Source organism: Galeopterus variegatus, unplaced genomic scaffold, assembly GCF_000696425.1.
Source record: "Galeopterus variegatus unplaced genomic scaffold, G_variegatus-3.0.2 Scaffold334, whole genome shotgun sequence".
Taxonomy (NCBI): domain Eukaryota; kingdom Metazoa; phylum Chordata; class Mammalia; order Dermoptera; family Cynocephalidae; genus Galeopterus; species Galeopterus variegatus.
The window spans coordinates 281,262-296,420 of NW_007726445.1; the positions used below are offsets into that span (position 1 = coordinate 281,262).

At 44.8% G+C, this 15,159-nt stretch overlaps 1 protein-coding gene across 4 annotated transcripts; it reads right to left on the reverse strand.

Annotated features, from left to right (window-relative positions):
• Positions 1-3,593: 3,593 nt before the first annotated feature.
• Positions 3,594-13,878, reverse strand: CHTOP (chromatin target of PRMT1). 4 transcript variants are annotated; one of them, XM_008567615.1, is made up of 6 exons: positions 13,507-13,878; positions 12,474-12,555; positions 10,709-10,862; positions 7,651-7,834; positions 6,715-6,852; positions 3,594-4,812 (listed from the first exon to the last, which is right to left on the reverse strand). In XM_008567615.1, exons 2-6 carry the CDS (start codon positions 12,536-12,538, stop codon positions 4,607-4,609), a joined length of 747 nt encoding a protein of 248 aa, XP_008565837.1. In that variant the 5' UTR covers positions 12,539-12,555; positions 13,507-13,878; the 3' UTR covers positions 3,594-4,606. The 4 variants fall into 4 exon arrangements, with proteins under 4 accessions (XP_008565837.1, XP_008565836.1, XP_008565838.1 ...); XM_008567614.1 differs by having other exon boundaries at positions 7,651-7,837; XM_008567617.1 differs by lacking the exon at positions 6,715-6,852 and having other exon boundaries at positions 4,521-4,812; positions 13,507-13,790.
• Between the last annotated feature and the right edge of the window lie 1,281 nt (positions 13,879-15,159).

Below are 15,159 nucleotides of genomic sequence, written 5' to 3' on the forward strand. Positions count from 1 at the left end.
CCCGCCGAGGGTTTGGATCCCATATACAGACCGGCCGCTCACTGGCTGAGCATGGTGCGGACGCAACACCGAAGGGTTGCGATCCCGTTGCCGGTCCCAGTCCGGTGTGGGCGCGACACTGAGGGTTGCGATCCCTTGCCGGTCACGAAAAAAGACAAAAAGGAAAAAAAAAAAAAAAGATGACCGGTAAGGGGATCTCAACCCTTGACTTGGTGTTGTCAGCACCATGCTGAGCCAGTGAGCTAACCGGCCATCCATATACAGGATCCGAACCCGTGGCCTTGGTGTTATCAGCACCACACTCTCCCAAGTGAGCCACGGGCCGGCCCCCAAGCCCACTTTCTGCAGACTGCCGCAGAGGCCGTCTTGGGCTTCCATCTTCCCCATAATGGTCCAGCATAGGGGATTTACAGTTTACAAGTGTTTTTACTTCTTTTTTTTTTTTTTTTAAAAAGATGACCGGTAAGGGGATCTTAACCCTTGACTTGGTGTTGTCAGCACCACGCTCAGCCAGTGAGCAAACCGGCCATCCCTATGTGGGATCCAAACCCGGGGCCTTGGTGTTATCAGCACCGCACTCTACCGAGTGAGCCACGGGCCGGCCCAAGTGTTTTTACTTCTGAAAGCCCACTTGATGCTTATAAATGAGCAGACTAAGGGGCTGGTTGGTTAGCTCTATTGGTTAGAGAATGGTGCTAATAACATAAAGATCCAGGGTTCAATACCTGTACCAGCCACTCTCCCCATCCTATGGATGGTGCCTAGGTTGACCTGCCTTCTCCTTGCTGGCTACCTTAAGGTGGGTCCCGGAATAGGTCTCAAGCAGTTCAGTCACATGGTCTCTGCCTGGTGGTCACCTGCACCTTCTACCCACCGTGGAGTCTGAGTGGGCGGAGGGGGTGGTCAAGGTTAGCAGAGGGTCCTTGTTACTGGAGAGTGGACCACAGAATGGTGTCTGGTAATGGCTTTAACTGGGGAGGAGAAACTGAGTCAGATTTCTATGGGCATCTGTCAGGTTATAAGGACAGGGATGGGAATATTCCTGGTCTACCCTGCTTTCTGGCAGGCCAGAACTCTGTTTGGGGAGACTTAACAATACTTCAGTGGAGGAATGTGAAGAGGCCGCAGTAGGGATGGGAGCTGAGAAGGGTTAGGGCAGGCAGTCAGGAGGGCTGTGATTCCAGCTGTCTTATCAACTGGTGCTCCTGGACAGTTGCCTTCCTTCTGCGTGCCCCATGGGTGAATTCTCTGGTCAGACTCGACTCCTACTTATTACAAAGAGGTCAGAGGCTGAGCGTGGGGTCCTGGCCTTGGTAGTGCTAAGGAGGGCAGTAGGGGCCTTCCTTCTATTCTCTGACCTAACTTTCCCCCTGAAACTGAGTTCCTTTAGAGGAAGTGTTTTCAGTTAAAATCCAAAGGGGAAAGTTAGGACATTTTGGGAGAACCCCTTTCATCCAAGACTCTTCCAGATAACTTTTTCACTGTGTGTACCTCCCCATGCTCACCATGGATGTTTAAATCTTGAGCTGATGATAGTCACCTTACACTAAAATAGTAAATAAATATTAATCAAACCTAAACAGAGAATCAAATGAATCCTTTAGAGGCCATATGGGGGCTTAGCTATCCTAGACCTGCTGGCCTGCCTGCATCACACAGTGAGGCCCACGACTGGAGGATGCTGCCACTATCATGCGTCCCAGAGCTGTCCTGGGCCTCGTCTCCACCTTCAGGGGTCATCCTTTCCTCCTTGCCCCAGTGCCATGTGGTCAGTCAAAACCCCTAGCATGAGTGGCTGGGTCTCTAGTCAGGATGCAGTGCAGGTTGGAAAGCCCACCCAGGCAGGAGCAGGAGCCTCCATTTCCCTCTCTGTTGGGTTCATATAGCCATCCAAAGTAGCACAGGACAGCCAGGTGGGCACCTGGACCACCTCTCCCACTAGCACATCCAGCTAAAAACTGGAGACAGAACATCAGAAGTCTGGAGATGCAGAGATTTCTTTTAAGAGGCTGGAGGGTGGCACCTGGGGAAGGTTCAGAGTCAGAAGCCAGAAGATACACCTCCACTGTGGCAAGCCTGTCTGTACATGTGTTTGGGGTGAGGAGTGGGTAGCTGAGCCTTGTCCCTCTAGCTCATCTTTCACCAGTATTCTGTAAAAATCATCCCATGGCACTATGCTGCTTAAAATCCTTCAATGTTGCCCCACTGCCCAAAGCATTAAGTCCAGGCTCTTTAGCAGACACTTTGCTCCAGGTTACCTACCTTGCTTTGTTTGGAGACCCACTGAACACTCACTTTCCCTGGCACACATGTTCTTTTAGGTCACTGTACCTTTACATTTGTTCCCTCTGCTTGGAATATTCTTCCTCATCTTTAAACATTCCCTTGACTTTTTATTTATTTATTTTATTTTATTTTATTTTATTTTATTTTTAAAAGATGACCGGTAAGGGGATCTTAACCCTTGACTTGGTGTTGTCAGCACCATGCTCATCCAGTGAGCAAACCGGCCATCCCTATATGGGATCCGAACCCGTGGCCTTGGCGTTATCAGCACCGCACTCTCCCGAGTGAGCCACAGGCCGGCCCCTCCCTTGACTTTTTAAAGATTCAGCATGAATCTCTCATGCTCCCAATGCCCTTCTGTTAAACAGGGCCTTGTTCATGGCAAGCCCTCAGCAGATGGCAGCTGAGTGAAAGGCTGACCCAGAAGCAAGGGTTACTCTCCTTGTCTCACTTCACAGAGGACTGAGGATGGCAGAGGTGGGCACAGGCCTCAGATCCTGAGAACTGTAGTGAGCAGGTGGGGCTGGAGAGTTCCACTGTTGGGAAGGAATCCTCTCATGATGTAGGAGGGATACAGAGGAGACAGGGAGGAGGGTCTAGATACAGTGGTCACCTCCTTTATGGAGACTTTCTCTTTAGCATCAGCCTCCTCTGAAGTGGGGTGGGAGGGATCCCAGCATCCTCTTGTTGGGGTTGTGTGAGAGAACGGCAGCTGGGAGAAGTTCCTGTGCTTCAGCACTAGAAAAGATGGAGGGAGCTGAGCTGGGTACTCAGCTTTGTTGAGCCATTGTCTAATACCTAGCCCTCTGCTACCTGCCACTGCCCATCTCCCCTGGGACACTCAGATGCCCCATGTCACACAGATAGGATTCAAGTTAAGGTTGTCCTGACCAAAATTTCTTTCCTGGCCCCCAATACACACAACGTTCCAGCAGTTTCAGGTGTTGGGTAGCTCAATGGCAAATGGCTTGGTTTGGAAGTGGTCAGGTTCTATTCCCTTAAACAGCACAGAGAAACAGGGAAACCAGTGCCAGGGTCAAGGGTCCAGAATGTTGCCCAAGACCATCCCATGTGAGTTTCTCACAGGCCAAAGAAAGGTCATTCCCTTACTTTGCAGTGTTGGTAATCTTTCTGCAGGGCTTAATCAAAGAAGAGCAAATTCTTCACTTCTGCTTCAATGCCACATTACCCCTGGAATTTTAACACAACCAGGAAGAAAAGGACTCAGCTATACCAAGAGTATATCAAGACATCATTAAAGTGGCCACAGCATTTGAGGAGCCCAAAAAATAAAGAAAAAGTCCTGGTTATATTTGAAAGATTTGTTATAATGAACCAGAAATACAAGATTCCACCGCAAGTAGAACAGTTGACAGAATATGGTTAAACTTAATTAAACCTTCAAGGGAAATAAGAACGTCACACAAAGCCAATGCATAGACAAGCCCAAGACTGGTTTGGGATAAACATGAGGATAACTGCATTTCAGCATGGGTATCTTCCGAACTCTCCCAGCAGTTAGTCTGCCATCCTTCTCCCTTTTGACACATCTGCCAAACCAAATAAATGGCTTCTATATTGTAGGTGTAGGCCAACCCAATAGTATGTCTTTGGACATGATGCAAAGCCAAAAGGAAAGTTTATGAATCTCATTTGAGGTTGGAGAGTGCAGGTATTCCCAACCCAGAATAATGGTTACTATCTGTGGTGTCAACACATACGGTAGTAACTTCAAGCAAATCAGAGATGCTACCACATGTAAACTGTTATGTGGCCCTGTAGCACTGTCCATGTACCCAATTTACTATGCTAAATTATCAACATGGCAGAATGTGTTTTTCATCTCCCTATTTTCTAAACATTCTAAGAGGTTATTAAAGAGGACGCAGAACAGATCTCTACCTCACAAAGCTAGGCATCAGGGAGGAACACTGATGGGCTCCTTCTGGGATCTTTTTGTTGGGGGACACAGAAATGAATAGAAGAAATGTTACAATGTCAGAACATTATGACAGGTGAGGGGAGGCAGAGGTAGAAAGAGGGTGTTCTAGCCACAAGGTCAACACACGTTGAAAGAGACGTCTGGGCGAAGGAGGAAAAAAAAAACCAAACCAAATCAAAGGAAAAAAGGGTTTCATACAACACAGTATCAAAAAGTAAAAGGAACACACTAAATGCACAAACTGGTGGCAAGTAAGTCCAAAGCCTATTGTGATAAGTCCTTCTAGCATCAATCAGGCTTCTTCTCATCTGTTATTTCAAGGTTATTTACAGATGTGGTAACTTTAACAAGAGTCTCTCACAGGAGGGTGGGCAGGCTTTAATCATTGGTTTCGGGATCTGTCTGCGCCATGTAAGCATCCAACTCAGCATCTAGGTGTCCTTTCGTTTTCGACATGTATGCATCCAACTGGTTGTCCAGCTGCTCCTTGGTCAATACAGGGCGAGCAAGGGCACCTCTTCCTCTTCCACGGCCTCGACCTCTGCCTCCAAAGCCCCCTCTTCCCCGACCTATCATACCCCGACCTGGCCCAAGGGGGAAAAAAAAAAAGACAGTTACAAGTAGGTTTAATGGGTGCTATAATAAATGCCCCTTTCAGCAGTGGGGCCTAGCTGAGAAAAGCTGAAGGGCAGGGCAAAGAAGAGGAGAAATCTGGAAAAACAGGAAAGACAGTGGGTAGAAAGCAACACATGGAAAGCACACATAATGAACCCTTTATTACATGCTCATCTCTAAATACTATTTAAAAAAATCTATTCTATCAACAAAGAAAATTAACTGAAAATTATAATTTAAAAAAATCTTAATCTCTCCTATGATAAAGAAATTGCCTAGTTTGAGACCTACTATAAGTTCAAAATTAAAATACATTATAGATAACCTCATTTATTGAGGCAACAGGGTGGTAACAAGGACACAGAGAATCAGAGGTGTGAAGGTAGACAGTTTTCAAATTAAGATTATTGGAGACCTTTCTTGAAAGTTACTTCATCTGTCCTTAAAGTTATCAAGTCAAATGAGCTGACCCCATGTGTCAGGAGGCTGAGTAGTTATTCTGACAAAGAAACAATGTGGGCAGATGGGGGAAAACACTTTGAGTAGTCCCAGCCACTTCCACCTCCGATTCTAGTCACATCTTACGACAATTGTGGTTATCTGAGAGGTCGTTTCAATTCACTTGACAAAACATACCCAGCTTTCTGAAAAGCTACTTTAGTCTCTCCCACCCCCATGATGTCTCTCTCTAAGAAACCAAATCAAGATAATGTGAAAACATGCTATTTCAACCTGAAACCCAAACTAGCTTGCACTTCACTCAATAAGCCAAGTAGCATATAATGAGAGAGAAGAAAACAAGCTCTTGGTTATCAAATTTCCTTTCCTACCAGTTGTTATTCCTTGGCAACTTCAAAGTCATAAATTATGGAAGACCCACTACACACTTTAAAAGGACCAAAGCAAATAGACAAAATATATAATTTTTTGTAGCAGAGGCTACAAAAAAATATATATTTTTTCCCTGGCCAGGTGCTGCTAGGAGTTTTCCACTAAGCTCTAAGCCAGAAAGCTCCCACGAGATTTGTCATTAACAGCAGCAACACCATTAAATTCTTTTCCAATCTGGGTCATGAGGTCGCAAAACAAATATCAATAAATCATAAAGGTAAAATGATCAACAAGAGCCAGTTAGTTACTGACAGTAATACCATTACATTGCTTTCTACCTTGATCAAAAAAAGTTGTCTCTGGTTCTCCACAGCACAAACTTTACACTGAATTTATGTGGTTTCAGAGCCAATGCCCAGCTCCAAGTATCACCACACTCTTTAATTAGGTTTCATCTTTGTACATCTCCCTCTATTCTTAATCTGACTCAAACTGGGGTTTTGTGGGCCGGCCTGTGGCTCACTCAGGAGAGTGCGGTGCTGATAACACCAAGGCCCCGGGTTCGGATCCCATATAGGGATGGCCGGTTCGCTCACTGGGTGAGCGTGGTGCTGACAACACCAAGTCAAGGGTTAAGATCCCCTTACCGGTCATCTTTAAAAAACAAACAAACAAACAAAAAAAAAACCTGGGGTTTTGAGCTACAGGATGGGTGTGTGGTGGTGGTGGTGCAGGAAGAAAGGTAAAACCCTAAACTGACCGTTCTGTCAATTTTAACAATACAATCTAAGTTTGCAAGACCTTGGAAGACTGCATATAATCTGGCTCTGTAATATGCACTTGACTGGTTCTTGGAAAAATCATGACAGACTTCTGAACTACCAGCATGTGAATTTAGAAAATATGCCAGTTTCAAATAACAAAACAAGACAAACAAACAAGCCTGCCTATGACTTGAAGCTGTGCAGAAAGGTAGCTCTTGAGTTTTTAAGGGAGGAAAATAAGGGGGAGCTACTCTCTGAAGTTGGTAGCTGACTAACCTCTACCACCGATTCCGCCACGACCCATAGCTCCACGCCCTAGGCCCCCTCTCCCAGGACCTCCACGACCTCGAACACCACCTCTTCTTAAGCCCATTCGGGGAGCTACGGCTCGTCCACCTCGGAGCAGGTTTTGACCTTGGAGAGGAGGCATACAATGTATATGCAGGTAAATCCAAGAGAGACAAAGTAGATTCTAACCAAAGGAAGGCAGTGAGGGTTAAATGAGAGTCATTCAGTTTATTTTTAGTATGGGTGGGGCAAGTTACACACTGAGTGTGAACAGATTAAGCTGCTCTTTATTTAATCAATTAAGTCTGACCACAAATCCATTTTTGGAAGAAGCTGGGAGTTAAGATAATTAGTAAGTACATACATTTAATAAGTACCTATTAAATAATCAGATAGATGCCTAGAATTACGGTAGATTTAAAAATAAATGCTACGGTTTTTGATCTCCATACATTCTTGTAGGGGATAAGAACTATACAGGGGACAGAATAACAGTGCCCAAAATGTAACATATAGGTAAGTGCTAGAGGTCAACTTGTCCTCTTTCCCATGTTTTACTAGCACCAGGAACACAGAGATGGTTAGTTAAGATATAGGCCAAAAGACCCATAAATTTCTTAAATTTGACTTATTTCTAGAACTTGAATGTGCTTTGATTCAAGCAGCAGCAGGGTGTTTTAAAATGGGATGGAGATGACATGAATTACCTGTTATGCAGGTCATAGCCTCACCATTGCACATTATCAGAAAAGGAATGGTACTGATAAAAGACATGCAGCACTATTAAAAATATGTGATTTCAAAAGTTATTAATTATATTAATACAAATTCAGGCTTAAAGATGTTAAACAAATGTGTCCATAAGCAGCCCAGAGAAAAGGGAAGGGGATGGGGCCTGATGATGATCAGGTACACAGCACTGACCTCGGAGCGACATCCCGCCCCTAAGTAGGGTTCTGGTAGCACGTCCCCCACGTAGTCCTCCTCTGGGCAAGCCTCTCTGGATTATGGGTAGGCCTCGTCCTCCGATTGCTCCCCTGGCCAGGGCCCCTATGGGTCGGCCTAACCGTGCCTGGATGTTACTCTTACCCAGGCGCTGCTTTAAGCTCTTCTGGAAGAAAAGGTGTTGGGGGATTGAGATCAAAAAAGCAATCCAGAATGCTCTGGCAATTCAAAGTGCAAAGAAAAGAAGCAAGTGAGATGTCTCATGTGGAGGGAGAAAAACCTGCTGTGGGTGTCAAAAGGATCCCAAACCAGAAGCAAGCCCTTGCATCAGAACATGACATAAAAGAAGCAGAATTCTGATCCACAGCAGAAACTCTAAGAAGCTTGAACATGGTCCCATGAAATTGGCATCACCACAAATTACCTCACTAATTTGCCTACAGAAGTCATACACTGCCAGTTGGAACTTGAGTTTTAGGAAGAGCACTCTACAGTTCAATCCTGGATTTTTTGAACTACAGGTTGACAATGATATGACTCGATTCATACCTGCCCAAGGACTATCATTGTCTTCAAAGGCTTACTCAAACACCATAGGAAGATCATCATACTCTGGGCAAAATTTAAATTACAAGTTCACTTGAGTTCTTGTAACTTAAGAACAAGACTGATTTCTCAAAGAGGCCCATGTGCTCCATTTTTTCACTGAGTATCTATCTCCAGAGGGTCCACTTTTGACCTTAAGATGTAAATAAATACAGAGAAGTTAATTCTCCTTTCCTTACATTTCTTTAAAACTTATTTTTGTGAATAGCTAGCTCCTTCAAGCCAGTATAATGACCTTTAATTAAAAATAAACATATAACTCAAATGTATCTTAACAAAGAATCAGCCAAACTTATGTTAGAATTAAGATAGGTGAGCTATATTCACATACTCAGGACTATATATGAGGACAAGGACATACTAGAGAGAGATTTTCAATAATTTATTCCTCAAAGAGAAATCACGAAGACCACATCTCAGAGAATTAAATTCCTTCAAAGAAAAAGGGGACAGTATAGACTTAAACACAACCAAGGCCCTAGCAAGCCTGTTTTTCTATAAAGCCATCAGTCAGTATGAATGAAAATATATTCTATGTGTCCTAAGACTCCATTCACAAGTGACTACAAATGTTTTTTTTTTGGATTTTTTTGCAATCATATCCCTCAAAAAGATGCTGTGAGACATTATTATTAGCTTCCTAGCACAAGACCATATACTGCTTATAATCAGAGAAGGCCCTAAACATCACACACTTAGCGTGATCAGGTGTAACCAACCATAAGGGCCTGTCCTGTCACTCCCTAATCAGCACAATTACAAGGTCAGGACTGCATTCTACAAGTCCCTTGTGTTCAGTTATCCTAAGTACATTTGTTCTCCCAACCTCTGTGCTCTCAAGGGAGAAATGTACAGTGCTGACAAGTTCTTCTCACTTCCCAATCCTTAGCTGACACCTATTCTGGTTTCTAATATTGACAGGAAACTTAAGGATGTCAACTGTATCACCCAGTTTCCACTCTAGAGTTGTGCTGTATGATATGGTGGCCACTAGGCCACATGTGCTATTTAAAAGTTTAAAAACAAACAAACAAACAAACAACCCCCCCCCCCCCCCCGCCGCCTCATGTTACTGCCAAGAAGGGTTGGGCCAGGATAATGTGGAGTCATGCCCAGCCTTGCTGAGATCTTAGAACCAGGGCTGGGTACAAGAACAGGGAATATTAGGTTTAGAAGATTGGGGTTCCATCAGAAGTTTCCATTACCCAAATTATCCTAAGGAAAGAGGAGAAAAGCAGAGTCATTATCTTTTATATGTACATATATACATGTATCATAATTATTTACTGTGTTCCACAAAAAATATGAAAATTCAGACAGAGTTGAATTGATCTGCCTTTTTACTATCTACAACGAAAATTTTTAAGAATTAATGGCTAACAAATGAGATAGCAGATATAGAATATTTTATCATTGTAGAAAGTTCTGTTGGACAGCACTGCTCTAGAGGCTACTTTCTGTAGAGACTATACTTAAAAGATTCTTGTTCAAGGTCCTTTGGAATGATCTGCCAGGGACTTATCTTCAGCAATTTTTATTTACTCTTGGAAAATGATAGTGCTTTTTGCTGCTTTCCTGAGTCAGGGATGAATCCAATCACTCCAAGGCTTAACAAAGCTGAAGCAGAAAGTCTTGTTTATTTTTGGTCAGTGAGCCCAATGGTTTAGGGTGGGGGTGGGAGGGTGTTATATTTAACTGCTGAATTTATGCACAGCCATGCAGTGCTACCAGTTAAAGTTCTTACAGTTGCATGGCACCGCCCTCCAGACGCCCAGCCACAGCTTGGACATATCCTTCCACAGCCTCTGTCCGGACTTGCATATAAAGTCTATGAATAATAAAGAGCAGGTTTTATTTCAGGTCTGAATACGATTATGTGTTACTGGAAATTTGAAAGAGAACCCACTAACCCTGAAGTTAATTCCTCAGTTTTCTTGCTGATAACTTTAGGTGCTGTGGAAATGAAGATCACTCTACTCTTTCTATATTTTAGCACTGAAAACCTTTGACTAAGGCCATTCAGACTCCCTGTGCTTAGGGAGAAAGAATAAAATTATTTCCCCAGTTTGTAAATTATTTAACAGGGAGTAAAGGATGTTTTGAAGGTTATCTAGAACAGAAAAAAAAAATTCTTTATGGAAAAAGCCATTAATCTACTTTAAGGGAAAAGGGACAGGAAACAAAAGAGATTAATACTCATTGATACAGAAACAGGCCACATAGATGACAAATTCCCTAAAAGAGAAAGACAATAAAAAGTTACTTATCAGTACCTGTCAAAACTGGAATTCCCTGAACTTCTCTTTCTTCCAGAGAAGTTTCAGCTTTTGCCCTGAGCCATCCTGTAATCATCCATCACGTCCTGACAGTCTCAGTGGACTGCCTGACAGATCACCAGTTGCTTCTGGAGCATAAAAACCCATTCTCTCACCTGCTTAAGTTTTAATGCTGCCTGGACAGAGGGTCTATTCTCCATCTGCTGGGCCAGTCTTCTGTTTCTGGCACTGGCTAGCTGCTGCTGTTGCTGCATCGAAGCACGAATATTCACTGGCATCGGCTGTTTGTTCTTCAGCATATTAGTAAAGCTTCAAGGTCGAACAAAATGGATGTTTAAATAAAAGCTTTATTACAAAACATTTATTGGCATTTTCATGGCTTGCTAGACCAGGAGCTCCAGATCCCACGAACTTTTAAGTAAAGTGGTACACTTAGATCAAAGCTGATGTGGGTTAAAGACTCCTCTGTTTCCACAAATTTGCAAGAATCAGAAACTTAGAAATGCAGTTAAGTGCAGCACATTCAATCAAAAGTGATAAAAAGGGCTCAGGTAACGGCTTTTAGAGAGATGGAAGGTATGAAAAACACGCAATAAGCAGATACGATGACAAGAGACAGAAGATGTAGTTTCAAAGACAAACGAAGAAAGCCTAAACCTTGGGGTACATTCTAAGGGCAAATATGAAGAGCACTAGGGCACCTTCAAAGCCCATGGAAATAACACACCCATATAAATTATAGGAGTGTATCACATTTTAAAATACATTTATCACTTAGTAACATATGAATATGGATAATTAGGGTATCCTATGCTAAGAGATAAGAAGAGAAGCATATATGCTTTAGAAGAGGTAAAAATAGACATCAAAATAATCTCTTAGTTTGGGGCCGGCCTGTGGCTCACTCGGTAGAGTGCGGTGCTGATAACACCAAGGCCACGGGTTCGGATCCCATATAGGGATGGCCGGTTCGCTCACTGGGTGAGCGTGGTGCTGACAACACCAAGTCAAGGGTTAAGATCCCCTTACCGGTCATCTTAAAAAAAAAAAAAAATCTCTTAGTGGTCTAACACCAACTTACTAAAATCATTAGGCAAAGGGCACTCAATGAACAAAGGTCTCCTATTTAAATATCTTAACTTTCCTAAGTCTCAAGTGATCCCTTCTTCTGACTCAACCAATTACTTCTGAAAGTTAGATTAAATTCAATCATTTAAGAGCCCATGAAGACACTCCTCAGGGCTGGCCCGTGGCTCACATGGGAGAGCATGGTGCTGACAACACCAAGTCAAGGGTTAAGATCCCCTTGCCGGTCATCTTTTAGGATAGAGAAAAAAAAAAAAAGACACTCCTCTATTATTCCTGTCAAGGTAAATTTAGTAGAATGGAAGAGAAGAACACTCAAGTATAAAAGAATCCAAAACAAAAACAAACTAAAAGCAGAGTGGAAAGAAAGTGAAATGGAGCGAAGCAAGTGCCTCTTACAAGGCCCAAGAATGACATTCGAGGGCCTTTGGACATATTCACGGCTTGCTACCTGCCTCTTACAGGCCAGACACAATGCTGCTGGCCTAGGACTGGGCAGCAAGCCTATTGCAGCCAGGGTACCATGCTACCATGCTGCACCACCCCTGTATCAATGTAAAAAAAAATGTGAAGAAAAGGGAGGGTGTGAGGAGTCTTTTTAAAATACATCCCACCAGATATATATTTGACAGCTTAACATAAAAATCTACTGACAAGGGGTTCTGAAACAACCGCCCAATTTGTTGTGTACCACATAAAATGCAATTAAGAACAGAAGTGTGTAGCCTTCTGTTGGTATTTAAACTTAAAACTGTTTTTTGTGTATTGGACCCCAGGGCCAATTTAAGTAATGTTTTCTTAGGAAGGAGCTGAAGTTGCTGTTGGCTGCCTCACCGCTCATTTAGAGACATCTTGGTGGTGCTTTTTAGCACAACTTTCGGCGCTGACTGTGCAGCCATCTTCAAATCCCGAGAATCTACAAAGGACAATAGACAAAACGAGCAAATCAGAATAGTGGCTACCTCATTTCTATAACTGGAAAGGCCCAAACCAGCAATGAATGAAAAGGCTTTATCACTACTGACAATCATATAAAAAACTCATTGGGAATGCTTAGGTTTACACATGACAGTTACCTCAAATTACTAGAACTTCAAGTCACAGGACAGAAAATATCTGTCAAAGTCTCCAAAACAGAAGAACCAAATCTAGCTAAAGGAAGTGTAAGAGTATAGCTTTTAATCTAGAGAAATTATTCTCAACTTTGATATGACTTACCCAGGGAGCTTTTAAACAATACAGATGGTTGGGCCCAGTCCAATTAAACTCAAGCTCTCCTAGGGAGGTGTGGGGATCAGCACGCGGAGGAAAAAAAAAAAAAAAAGGTACCTAGGTGCTTCTTATGTGCAGCTAAAGTTGAGAACCATCCGTCTAGAGAAAAAATACAGGCACGCCTAGTTTCAAAACTGACTTTCAACTCCAAAATCAAGTAGGGGCCTTAGAAGGAACTAAGGATCTGGGGGAGGGAGTAGGAAAGGTTTCCTAAATTGGCATTTGGCTGGGAGTTAACTCCCACAGAACTCTCCACGTAATTTAACCCTAAAGCCGCCATTAATTTCCAACGTTCCCCAAAGTCCTGCAGTCCTCACTTAAACTCCCTACTATCCTCAAAGCCCTGTCATGACCTCCAACTTTGCTCAACCCGCCAAACAATTTTCCTTTTTATCGTACCCCAGCCTCCTCCATCAATCCTGCTACCAGGCTCCAGTTCAGCCCCTCCCCCGCCTGCCTCTCGCCGGCTCCGCCCCCACCCCGAGGCTCCCCCCCACTCCAACACCCGGTCTACATCCACATCTCACCACCCCCATTCCGCGTCCGCCGGCCCCCTCCGCTCCCCAAGACTTCCTTTTTTGCACAGAAAACGCACCGAAGGAAACGGACGCCAGTGCTCCTCCCGGGGCTGCCACCACGGCTGCGGCAGGAGGGCCGGGGACCGGCCGAACCTGAATTGACGATGGAGGGGACTCGGGTTAACTTGCTGGGCGGTTGGTTAGATGCGTAATTGGTAGATTGCGATGTTTATTCGCTGTTGTTTGGCTGTCCAGTCGGCCGATCCGTCTGCTCGCCCGGCCTGCCCTTTCCTGCCTTTCGCCTGTGCCACCACAGCTGCTTCCACCAACTCCCGCTCGGTGTCCAAAACAAAATGGCTGCCACGCCCAGTGCAGAGTGGGACCGGCTAAAATGGCGCCGACGCAACTACGTCAGGCGTCAGATCCGCGCACAACTAGGGGGCGGGAAAGATTGGTGCTACGCCTGCGCTGGGGTCAGAGGCGGAACCGTAGGAGAAGGCGGGGCTTCAGCAAAGATCGCTTTAGTTACACGCGCGGCTCTGCCCGCCAGGGGGCGTGGCCACCGGCTTAGCGGCTGGGCCGTGTGGGGATTCGCGCGCTAGGCGAGGGTGCATTGCAACCTCCTGGGATTGCTTGTAATGTGGGCCGCAGAGAGCGGATACGGTCCGGGTGAAAAAAGTGTTCGTTTGTCATTTCACCGGCTGCCCAGTCAAGGCAGGCTGTCTAAAAATCTTTACCCGAGACTTGCCTCTGTCTCTTCCGGCCCACCGGGCCCGGGTAGTTTATACCGGCTTTCCCTTTGTCTCCATTCGCCATATTCAGAAAGTTGTGAAGTGCCATAAATACCCCCCAAATCAAGGCCCTGGAGGCTAGTACTGGGAGCACACCTCTAGTGGATCTTGCACCAACCACCACCGCCTGTCCGTATTTTTCTCTTCACTTCTTCCCCTCCCCATCTTGGCCTGAATATTGTTTAATTCTTCTTTACGGGGGATCTATGCATCCCTGATCCCCCTTCCATGCCCTACCTTCCCACCTGCACTGCGTGTGGATTTTGATTCAGACTTACAAAGGGAATTTTGTTATGGCTGCGTACACAGTAAAGCGCTCGAGTGTTTGAAAAATGAGTGAATGAACACATCTTCAACCCTTCTGCCCCATACGCGCCTGAGGACCCTTTCCTTTTCCTTCCTGTCATATTATGTGTGTGTGCGTGTTTAATGGCTTCCTTGCTGGACTTTACCCATGTGAGGGTAAGGATTGTGTTTATTTTGCTCACCACTGTACCCCTTGTTCCTACACAACGTCTAGCACATGATAGGAGCTCGGTAGATATTTGCTGAAGGTTGAAAGGAGATTCTTTCTTCTGGCTTTATAGCTGAGAAGCTGACGTCTTCTCCACTTCCAACTGGAACACTGAACCTCCACATTCCGTAGGCCTTGAGCATTCCTCAGGAAGAAAGGCATAATGTACAGACCTCTCCCCAAATAAGACTCCTCCCCAAATATAGGGAGTTGGGAGTGAGCAGACCTCACTTCTCTCCCCTGTCCCCCTTTTCAGACCGCAGAGGAAACAGACATCGGACATCGGACATCGTATGGTTGGCGAGAGAGGAGTCTTTAATGAAAGAAGAGTTGCAGGCCTGGACCGCTACTTTTGCGCCCTTTGTGTGTGTGTTGGGGGGGGGGGGGGGGGGAGGGGAAGGGGGGGGGGGGGGGGGGGGGAAAAG

Bases quoted from the DNA above. Each gene is read 5' to 3' on its own strand.
- CHTOP (XM_008567614.1), bottom strand. From the start codon at position 12,538: ATGGCTGCACAGTCAGCGCCGAAAGTTGTGCTAAAAAGCACCACCAAG. The intron at 6,853-7,650 runs GTCAGTGCTGTG...CTCCTCTCCAAG, and splicing joins GGGCGGGATGTCGCTCCGAG to GTCAAAACCTGCTCCGAGGT. The intron at 4,813-6,714 runs GTTAGTCAGCTA...CCCTTGGGCCAG, and splicing joins TGGCGGAATCGGTGGTAGAG to GTCGGGGTATGATAGGTCGG.